General features: G+C 36.7%; 1 protein-coding gene and 1 pseudogene across 1 annotated transcript; one reads left to right on the forward strand and one right to left on the reverse strand.

Annotated features, from left to right (window-relative positions):
• The first annotated feature begins 1,239 nt into the window (after positions 1-1,239).
• LOC137717808 (adenine phosphoribosyltransferase 5-like) lies at positions 1,240-5,076 on the forward strand. The gene is made up of 7 exons (XM_068457293.1): positions 1,240-1,588; positions 1,748-1,858; positions 3,238-3,330; positions 3,782-3,931; positions 4,045-4,103; positions 4,516-4,581; positions 4,820-5,076. The coding sequence occupies exons 1-7, from the start codon at positions 1,498-1,500 to the stop codon at positions 4,892-4,894; spliced, it is 645 nt and encodes a 214-aa protein (XP_068313394.1). The 5' UTR covers positions 1,240-1,497; the 3' UTR covers positions 4,895-5,076.
• Positions 5,077-5,262: 186 nt separating this feature from the next.
• Positions 5,263-11,586, reverse strand: LOC137717807 (PX domain-containing protein EREL1-like; annotated as a pseudogene).
• Positions 11,587-11,864: the final 278 nt, after the last annotated feature.

Raw genomic sequence — 11,864 nt, forward strand, 5'->3', positions numbered from 1 at the left:
AAAGTTAATCTTGATACTATTTATTTTATTCTTTATTTTATCCTTATCGTTAAAACTCAAAGTTTTCTAACATTTTTCGTTAATTTTTCTTTTTCTTTATCCGAAACATTGTCTAGTGTTGATATATGAAGAGAGAGAAATTCTTTATAATATTTACTTATATTATAACACAAATGAATGATGGACACGTTTATCAATATCAACGTAATAGTTTAATTATTAATTATTATGTTATTTAATTTATAAGAATTGTTATTAACACTTTAAAATTTTTATTCTACACTTTAAACTTTCTATATTATAAAATAAAAATACACTTATAAGGAGTGTAGAATGAGATTTTTAAAATGCCAATAACACTTTCCTAATTTATAAAATTTTATATTTAAATTTAATCTCTCTAAAATTATCCCAACTCGTATATAAATCAGCCCGAGTTCCAAATACAGTATAAAATGGAGGCATAAAATCATTCTTTTCTTGAATTTGGAAAACGTAGGTGAAGTAGCTAGATACACTCTACAGATTCCTACTTCAAATTATGGCGCGTGATTCCCTTTTTTCCCTCGTTCTCTCTTGTTGTTTCCATCCTTACGAATTAATACACAACTTTATAAATTTATTTGTACTTGTTGGCCTATCAATTTTTCCTTTTTAATGTTATAGCCAACATAAATTAATTTAGAATGAAACCCTTTGTCATTTTATTTTTTTAGCACATTATTTTATAATATTAATACAAAAATTGTGTCAAATAGATGAGATGGTAAAGAGTTCTACTTTTAAGAAAAATCTTAATAACATTGATATCGTATAGTAGCATACCAAAATTATTAGTTGTATCTGTTACAAAATTTGTTAATTGAATTCAAAAATCTTTTCAAGAATCCATGTCATCAATAATAAACTTCAACCAAAAACAAATAAAACCTCGACTCACAGTACAATCAACTACAAACTTAAAATTACTTTCAAACACAACCCTTCATTTATTGTGGCAAACCAAACACATGCATGATGTTTAAATTAAATTTCCTGTGGTAAAAATATATTGAAGTTTCGACCTTGATTTTTCTTTTTCTTTTTCTTTTTCTTTTTTTTTTTTCCGAAGAAAAATTATGGGAAAAGGCAAGCAGCGTGGAGCACACGTGCATGAAAGCTGCGTCAGCATCAAACTTCCACTACGTATCTTCCAAAGTGCTGTGGTTTGGCCAACATAATAAATGAAGAAACAAAAAACCAGTAGCCACCAATTACTCCAAACACAAACAACACCAACACCAACACACAGAGAGACGAAACAAAGCAAATAGATTCAAGGCTTTCAGTCAGTTTTTAGGAGGGAAACTCCCAAAACCCATTGATTCTTCAACCCAAGGACCAAAATTCATTCCATTCAAGCATTTGTTGAGAGAGAAAAAGAAAGAAAAACCAGAGAGAGAAACCAGAGAGAGAGAGAGAGAGAGAGAGAGAGAGAGAGAGAGAAAGAGAGAGAGAATGTTTGCAGCAGAAAATGGACTGAAAGGAGACCCAAGGCTCCAAGCCATATCAGAGGCCATCAGGGTTGTGCCTCACTTTCCAAAACCAGGTTCCATTTTTTGCTTTTCTTGTTTTGTTGGGTAATTTTAATTTTAATTTTTTTTTAAGTAGAATTGTCAGTGTTTTTGTGAAGTTTGATGATTTGTGTGGGTATTTGTTTAGTATTTTAATGTTTGTTTGTGTGTTGGGTATGTATGAATGTGTTCAGGAATAATGTTTCAAGACATAACAACATTGTTGCTTGATCACAAGACCTTCAAGCATGTTGTCGACATTTTTGTTGATCGCTACAGAGACATGGACATCTCTGTTGTTGCCGGTACTCTCTCTCTCTCTCTCTCTAGATATATATATATATATATATATATATATATGTGTGTGTGTGTGTGTGTGTGTGTGTGTGTGTGTGTGTGTGTGTGTGTTTGTATACAATCTTTTGAAGTAATTTTTAAGGTTTGTTAATGTTGTGGATATTAAAATGCGGGCTTAATTAGTTAATATATGAGTTGCCGTTTGGTACTTGGGTTTTACTGTTTTGTTCCCCCTTTGATTGTTTTGAGAAATATTTTTCTGGAGCTGCAATCCTTGCTGATTTCGTTGAAGATTTTTCATATCTGGCAAGTCTTTTCTTTTTTCTTTTGGTATCATCATACATCATTCATCTTAGTCAAATTACGATTTTCTAATTTGGCCCCTGTTTTTAATGTGTAATAGTTTTCCCCAATGTATTCCCCTCAGTAGTTATATCTATGGCTAATGCAATGGGATCACAAGTTCAAAACAGAGCAGATTACTTCATTTTTCTTTACAATTCGGTGCATAACAGAAGTTCACGACAAAAAAACTCAATTTTGTGTCGTGTTACGTTTCAATAATAAGCGATTTGCGTTCTTCTACACTGCTGCATTTTTCTGGTTGCTTGGACGCATAGAAGATTCGTTGACCACTTCGCAAACATTTTTGTAGTTGCATTCTTTCTGATGTTCAGGATTTTTTTTTTTTCATTTGTTTGAGATTCTGTTTTTTTTTTTTTCGTCTATTTCGATCCATAAACTATTAACCTCAAATGTATCCTAAAACAATTGAGAAATTTCTGTTGCTGGTGATTGTGTGACCATCCTGTTGATTACCAAAAGGGGGTCAAATTAGAAAATCATCATTTCAGATATCATCATTTCGGTTTGATTAATGCTGCATTTCCGACATTTGTACCACCTCTCAAATAGAGATAGGTCCCACCTGTATTGGAGAGGCGGTACTAATGCTGTATGAAAAATGTGGTAAGAGCAGCATTTTTGTATCGGTTATTACTGCCAGAGTAAGTTTCCTGAGTTAAAGGTAGAGTACTAATTTCTCACATAGATATCTTTTTGCTCCTTGAAACCTTGCATTCTTGTCAGCGCTTTACGTAAGTGAAGAAAGCTAGCTATTGATGTAGATGGTTAACTCCGAGTGGAAGTTTTTCAACATTTTGCTACCCTCATGACAGATGAACAGGCATTGCTAAAAAAAGGTGTTTTGAATGTGGGACTGTCTCAATTGTTGGCCTTAATCATTCACTGTTCTTTTCAAGCTGGTGATATAGTTTACCAAATAGTGGCACGATAACGACAACCCTGATTAGAAATTTTATTATATAATTAAACTCTTTTTCGTGGTTTGCTTTTCATAATTCTTCTGTTTATGATTAATCTGCAGGAGTGGAAGCCAGAGGGTTCATGTTTGGTCCTTCAATTGCTTTAGCAATTGGTGCCAAGTTTGTCCCTTTACGTAAACCTAGAAAGTTGCCGGGTATGCTTACTTTTAATTAGCTTAATGCTCAGTTTGTTGATGTGAAGGAGCTAATTACTTTTTTAATCATGCCTCAGTCCTCCTTAGTCAACTTTTGAAGTAGTTATATAAAGTGGGTGTCCTTTGAGCCTATGAAAGGTCTATTAGATTAGATTAGGCTGTTGTTTTCCCCCATGTGCTTTTATCTATTGTTAGTGCTTAGTTTCATTTAGGATAAGGCCTTTTTTACTAGGGTGGCATTCCCATTGGCTATTTTTCTTCCCTATCACAGTATACAACCGGTGTCTATCTCTCTCATCCTGTGATATACAACCGATTTTAGGCAAAATTTACTCCAATATCGGGATGTTTGCGAGTGAGGTCTTGGTTGTCACTGAAGCGTCTATTTTGTACCTTGCATTTTTCATGTTCCCCGTACGCTAAACTTCACTTAACAATGCTGCTTATTTAGGAGAAGTAATTTCAGAAGCGTATGAGCTTGAGTACGGAACTGATTGCCTAGAAATGCACGTCGGTGCTGTTCAGCCCGGCGAACGTGCATTGGTAATTGATGATCTAATAGCTACCGGTGGGACCTTGTCAGCAGCAATAAGACTTTTAGGTGAGTGGTTGCTCTTGAGGCCTTTGATATTTCTCGTTCATCTTCTCGCTTAAACTGCTTGTTTACCCTGCTTGAAATTTACATCATCCCAAAACAAATTTCTGTGCTTCTAGAACGTGTCGGGGCTGAAGTGGTAGAATGTGGATGCGTTATTGGGTTGCCTGAGGTTAAGGTAATGTTTCAGATTTTATTAACTTAAAAATTGCGCTAAACTACGATCCTAGTCCTTGCAATTTGGCCGAAGTTCCACTTTAGTACCTCTAGTTTCAATTTTCACGGTTGTAGGCCTGTCAATGGTAATTACTGCAGTTTTTCGACAAGTGACCTACGCGAGTGGCGAATGTTAAGGTAGATTATTGTCCTTGAGTTGCAACCATTGATAAATAGGGGACTAAAATTGCGAAAGACAAAACTACAGGTACCAAACTCTCGGGACCAACATCATAACTTGACCTAAAAATTCAGGGTAGTTCAAATTAGAAAGCATCGTTGTGTATTGAGTGCATGCCACTCATAAGTCTTTTGATATCTCAAGTGCTGTGCAGTTGAGCTGCTCTTGATGAATGATGATTGTGACATTCCAGGGACAGTGCAGGCTTAATGGAAGGCCACTCTACATCCTTGTGGAGCCACGCGAGTTAGATAACGAGGTAGTACTAGTACTTCCACATTTCTCCTTAATTTCAACTCAAATTTCGTTGTCTGTGTTTTCCCTTCTGTGGCATATAATGAATCTTGCCCTCGATTGTGATCAGTATGCCTTTTCACGTGGGAAATTTGACCGTACGAACATTGTCTTATCTGTTCAGACATTATTCGCTAGGTCATCAAGTGTGCTTGTCTCCTACAAGTTCTCCAAGTTAGTTTAATTTGTTTTCATTCATGCAGATCTGTTCGAGTTCTGCTTGGGCTGACTGCAGAAACAATGGCGCTTCACTCGAGCAAATGGCCGTGAATGTTTAGAGCGACTGAGTTCCCGTGCTCAATGCTCATCATTCCCTCGTCTGCGTCTCGTGTAGATTGCTATGTAACATTAGCCATTTCGAACAAAATTCATGGACGAATGTTATTTTCGAGAGATCGATTTATTCTTAAAACAGGAAACCTTCATCGCCGCATTATGGCAAATTGTTCAATTTAAAATCTCTGATGCTCATTTCTTTTGCTAAGCAAAGAGGCTCTAAAAGGGCAGCGAAAGAAGCTAAACATGGACCTCAACTGATGCGTGCCATCACTATTCACGATTCCCCCTTGAAAAACCTTCCGCACTCACTCTCACGCATGAGAGTGAGTGCGGGAAGTGATCTTTGAAGCGACGAAATCATCCCCCTTGTTCGTTCAGCATGTCATGAATACCTAAAGTTGGATACTTTAACAAATCGATGAAGAATTTACATCACAACCTAGAATGTCCATTTATAACCAAGGAAAATGAAAGAAAAGCTGCAACAACAATTGCAAAAGGCAGCAATACCAAAAGACAAGCAGCAAAATCGTAGAGTCAATGTTTTAAGGTGAAACTCCCCGCAGACTGGCATCCGAAAAGCTTGAGGTACAATAACCATGGCAACATCATGATTCGCTTACACGCGCATACAACGGAAAAGAGCAGAGCCAATTTCAAATTTATAAGCCAAAACAAAAGAGAAACATGTTTTTCACTAATAATTTCCTTTCATCTCTACAACATTGTGGTAAAGCAGAGAGTGCACAAACTTTCTTGAGACTTGTATATGTGTAACCACAAGCTTGAAGCGTCATGCGTAACGAGAAATACATGAAACAGATGGTGCGAGTGGCCAAATTATTCTTCTTTTTTTCTTTTAAGGGAAAAAAACAAAAAACAAAAAAAAAAAAAATCTACAATATTCATCCTTGCATCTTCCTACTTACCCATCATTGAAGGTTGTCTTCAGGGACCTCGTCTTTCGTAGATTGGATATCCATTTTGCGAGCACGACATATGAGAGTTCACCTGCTTCCGTAATCTAGCATTTTCAGAAAAAAATTCTGCCAGAAACTTCCTCAACTCAATGTCTATTGTCCTCGTATCATCATCGAGGTTGTCAACTTCACCAGTAGCTCCATTGTCTTCAGCTAAGAGTTGTGCCTAATCAATTATTGCAAAGTTACTTCAGACGGTTTACGAGAATGGGAACAATGCGTAAGCCAAAAATCAGTATGCTTTAAAGTTACTTCAAACTCAAATGGAATTGCACCACCTCAAATATAGTCATTTAGGAAAAGTAGAATTTAAAGGTTAATAAATGGCGCCATCCATACGTAAAAATATGTTTCCAACTGATCGTGGAAGCAAGAAACATATGAACGTGCAGCATATTATGTTTCTCGCACAAACAAGTTTAATTTTAATTTCTTGAAGATGGGCCAAAATGTGGAAGGGTTGAATAATGTGACCATGTGCCAGAAAATAAAAGTCGGCAAACAAAAGAAACTGGGAAATAAATAGAAAGTACCTCTGAAAGTAAGAGGCTAATACGGTTGTCTGAAGTAGCCAACAAATCTGAAGACTCTGGTAGAATTGAAGAATCATCAACAGGAAAATTGAAATTGCATTCTTGAAGCTGCTTATGAAGAACTTTGCATTCTTGCAACCATTTTTTTCTAGCACTTTCTGCAAGCTTACTCATTTGTTTTTCCTGTTGGTGGAGCTTCTGAAAAATAGAAAAATAAAAGAAAACAAGAAAAATATCAAACCTAACTAATACATTACTCTCTGCCTAGTCATCTACATAGCAATTAAATTTTTTATTTTTTTCTGAAAGCAAGATGATAATGTGCCAAATTGTTCTATCAACGCATCAGTATTTGGACCAAAACAGTGTATTGCGGAATATAAGTGAAGTTATAATCCAATACAAGGAAACCAATTATCTGGATCAATAACAGAAAGCAGAATCAATTTAACCCAACACCCTAAGAAGAACTAGTTTGAGAAAGTAGAATGCAACAATACTTTTGGACTAGTGACAAAATACCTCAGCTTCAGATTTCTCCGTCAGCGATTTATTAAGTTCATGTTTCAGTCCTGCTTGAGAACTGCGCAAGGATTTAACTTCTTTAACAAGAACTTTTATATCTGCTTTAGATTTTGCTTCTAGCTCTTCATATCGCTTTGACAAATTCTCAAGCTGCTCCTTGTACGGATCCAACTCCTGCGGCAATATCTCTTTCTCTTGATCAGATGAATCTTTTGTTGACTCTGCACACGACTTCTTATCCTGGCAGCATTTAATATATAGCATATAACTATCCAGATAATAAAAAGGATGGACACAGACTGACCCCAACATATGAAAAGACATAAAAGTAGAAAAGACAAACTTCAAGAACAATAACCTGTTCCGACTTCAACTTCAACTCCATTTCCAATGACTTCCGCCGCAGTTCCTCCATATCCCACTGCATTTTAGTAAACCTTTCCCTCTCAATTAAAATAGCTTGCTGCAGGTTCTCTTTACTTTTTTGTCTCGTAGTTTCAAGTTCAACTTCCAAATCCTTGACCTGTAGTGATCCAATCAATTAGTCTATGAACTCCCTCTGTAAAACCAAATGGTGAGCCAATTCTTTCAGCCAACAAACTGTAACTGGCTTTTATCAACATCTATAACTTCATAAGTGTCACAGCTATTGCGCTCATCTTTCTTCCACCAAAATCAATTAGATTTACAATGCATAATTCATCCCAATCCATCTTTTCAAACTATTTGAGCAACAAATTTTTTTTTAACAACGTATAACCGGGTTTAGGTAAAGTAGTTTTTATCAACAATTTCTTTATGCAACAATCCATAATTAGGTCTATGTAAAACAAGCATAAAAACTAAGTAAACAATTCAATTTCGTGAATTTTCTTCATCACTGAGTGGGAAAAACAAATATTTTTGTCAATTAAGCCTCGGAAATGCAACTGCAAGGGTTTGGGCCCTGGAGGTAAGGGTGAAGTAATCTATACATGAAATATGTTTCTGTTCTGGAATATTGACACTGTGTCACTGCCAAATTACTGGTTATTTATTTCGTAGTGAAAAGTTTGGAACAAGAATTTATTGCAAGCTTTCAAGTGGTCTTGGCACGGGACAAACAAAACATTTTCTTCCAGGTTATTTATAATGGCTTATTTCTCCTATTAGACATCCCTAATATTGAAAACGTACTTCTTTGTGTCTTTTAAAAATGTCATGTTAAAAATAATCAAATTAGATACAATCAAATAGCTCTCCAGCCCAAACAAAAATAATTCCAGCAATTGACATCACGAAGAGCATGATTAATTTAATTTGACATACCTTTGTTGCAAGGTAATCTTTCACTGCTATTTCTTGATTTAGTCTAGATATAAGATCTTCCATATCTGTTTTTGCTGTGACTAGTCTTCGCTGCATAGTCAAGAGAACCCTGTTTAATTTGTTTCGCTGATCTAATGGGAGAACTAGTTGAGTGCCACCTGAAGGTTGTAACTCTGTGTTGCCAAGCATTTCCATAATACTTGAAACCTCAATACCTCCGAGAAGGTCAAGAGAACCATCACCAGATGAGTTAGGAACACCAGAGTTGGACATTTCACTACCTCTTAGAGAACTGGCATCACTTCCCACACTTTCATTTGAGAGCTTGCGAGCATGGTTGAATACTTTACTACGCTCTGGCTCGGAGAAAAGTTCCATTCCATTACAAGCTAGAATTGAAGATTTAGAAGCATTTCCGTTATATGTATTTTTCCCTACAACATTATTGACATGTCCCGCATTTACTTTATGCTTAGGAAGGCCTTCCAACTGCTCTAGTATAGTTTGTCCCATAAAAAGTCCCTCATCAATATTGGTCATGCCATACTTCACAAGCTTTTCTATTGGGCTTGTTAAATCTTCATCCAATACCAGATCTTCGATACCAATTTCAGAACCGTCATCCCTTCCTAGCCTTGGGGTTCCTAGCTCAGAAGTCTCATAAGCAGTATCACTTCCATAATCTGATGTGATTGATGAACTCCCTACAATGGCAGGTAAGGTAGAATAGGAAGGCGATTGAAGTGAACTTGAGTCTGAAGTGTTTTGGCTTGCATCTTGGAATGCTGAGATGTATTATGACAAGGAACTGATACATTAAAACTCTATAAAAGGAATCTGTGTAACACAAAAAAAAGGGATGTGTCACAGCACTCATGCACAAGACAGTCACGTACAAGATCTAGCTGCAGACTCTAGTTCAAGAAAGGATGCCACTGCAATGCTTCTTGATATATCAATATCCGATAGCAGCTTTGTCACCCAAGCCTCCAACGAACACCTTCTCTGCAACAAAACTGAAACTTCTTAAGAATATTAATCACCCTTTTAGATATGTACAAGTACACACATGTTTGAAGGTTGCAATTGAAAATTACACTTTCCGGTTAAGGGTAATCATCCCCTGTTAAGAATATGAACTACACTAGAGTGAGTTTCTTGTCCTCCATTGAACGACACTTTAAACTGATAAAGTAAAGAACACATTACCTACCTCTTCCAACAGTTCCCGGCTCTTCATTCGCAGAAGTCCCTTGGATGGAGTTGGTGGGAGATTTTTCTTGGGAAATGCCCTTTTAAGCTACAAGTAACAGACAATAAAAGAATATTAAGAATGTCCTTTGATTAGTTTAACAAAGGGAAAAAAAATTCAACAATGTGTTTCCTCAAGCAGTGCTTAGAGAATAACCAAGTTGTTGTTTCATATGAATTACCATGCTAACATAAAGTAAATACCTATTTTACAGACAATCCAAAGTCAGCACTTACATCACTAAATAACTTCAGAAAATCATTAAATCTTCTTAACACCCCACTTGTAGTTGTAATACCTTCCGGTGATTGTACACCAACCTGAACCCTGTAGAACTGTCCCTTAAAATGTTATAATAGAACCCATTCAAAAGACTGGTGGTGAACAAATGCGAAATACAATCAGCTTGAAATAACCAGCGCATGTAGGTAGTATAAATGTTTATTTTACCAAAGGCTATGATCAATCTATTATCTATAGATTAGTTACACAAATTCAACAGAAAAAAGTTGGATTTATCCAAATAGAAATCTCAATCTTGATTGCCATACAGAATATCTATACTATTATTGAATGACATCAAGTTTGTCACAATCATAAATTACCATGTGATTACATTGCATGGTCTGAAACATTTTAATGTAATATAAGGAAGACTTTCTATGTCCCACAAGAAACAAAAATGCACATACAGGATCACCTTAAACATTCTATTCAACAAATTGACCACAATAGCAACCATGACATTGCAGAACCCTAAAGACCATGACGTTCCAATAACATATTTGATTTACTTGTGGACCGACTAACCGACCGAGCAAGGCAACAACAGGAGATACTAAAAGATTCACACATGGAAAATTCAACCATGGATATAGATTTCCTAATTGTACTTAGTCCTAAAAGATAATATAAAACAACATCTAACCCTGGGAACAGATAAACACTGGAGAGTCATTCAATTTGAGTACCACTACGGGATCGGAATTTCTTGATTTTGGAAGTGCAACCCACGAAGGTATAGCGACACAATAACTCCATCCTGTGCGAGGATCATGTGGCCAGACTGTGTCCTGTCCATTCTGCAATAAGAACGTCAGCCCTTTGAATTAGACAGATACCCAGTGAGTAACTATGATTGGCAACATATAAAAAGCCACTGTGGCAGGAAAGAACAATGCAACGAGCTTATCCGCATATGGGAACACAAATGTGAATTGTTCATAAGAAAAGGTCAATTTTGTTCTTTTCATTGAAGAGGTTGCGTATCCCAAAATGCATCTTCTTCTTTCGGTAACATGATGATTGAAGAGTAGATCCAGCTTAACTTCCTCTGCAGATTACATTGTTATCATTCCTAGTGGTTATGCGATAATCTTGAGCCAATTGCGAAAAAAAATGATACTCGTAAAATCGTAATTTTAAGTAGAAGTTGCAACTAACAAGAGAATGTGAGTGCACGCTGAAACCAAGCTAAACCCTAGGAAGTGAATGTAACCTCCATAACTGATTAACTGATGGATTATACGAAAATCGTAATCGAACTAATAATAAATACAGGCTTAAATTAGAAAGTAATGAGTTTCACTTAGACAATTTCCAAAGTTAGGAACTTGAAATAATTGGAATTGGGAGAGAGCGGAAGCAGACGAACCCATTTTCGAGGAGGAGGACTCCAATCCATCCCAAGCGGCAGCGGCGAAGTCCCATCGTGCCTGTGCTTCGGCGGACTCCGTCTCTGCATTTTCCGATCTTCCTACAATTATCTCTCTCTCTCTCTAAAACTCCCTATCTCTTTCTCTCTCTAACAATCGAAATCGATCATCGCCCACCTCTCTCAACAAATGGGGAAAGGTGAGACGGAGAGAGCTAGGGTTTGGCTATCGGATCGGGCGAACCAGCCGAGGAGAATTGATGCTCATTTCACCAAACACAACGGAGACGTGGCCTCCGCAAAGCCTCCATTGCTCTGCTTCGTCGTCACTCCAGAAGCGATGGCGCAGTTAGCAGGTGAATGGGCGTTGCCAAGTCTTCTCTCTCTACTTTCTCCGAGTCTGTCGGTATTCGTTTCCACCGATCCCACGCACTCTACCCTTTTTTTATTTTAATTTTCTTTAATTTTCTTTAATTTTCTTTAATTTTTGGAAAATTAATAATTTTTTAATTGTTTATTGGGTAATCTTAAACCAGTCCTACCTAAATTCTGTCTTCCTTTGCAATTGCATTGAGCTACACGGCGGGGAGCCGGCGACAGAGAAGGCAGCAGGATGCCTATTTTGGACCATTTGCTTCGGCATTAAGGATTGTCATGGGCCTCATGGCCCATAATAAATATTGGCTCGTTTGAATCGTTGCAATTAGAATTTGACGA

Source organism: Pyrus communis, chromosome 15 (genome assembly GCF_963583255.1).
Source record: "Pyrus communis chromosome 15, drPyrComm1.1, whole genome shotgun sequence".
Lineage (NCBI taxonomy): Eukaryota > Viridiplantae > Streptophyta > Magnoliopsida > Rosales > Rosaceae > Pyrus > Pyrus communis.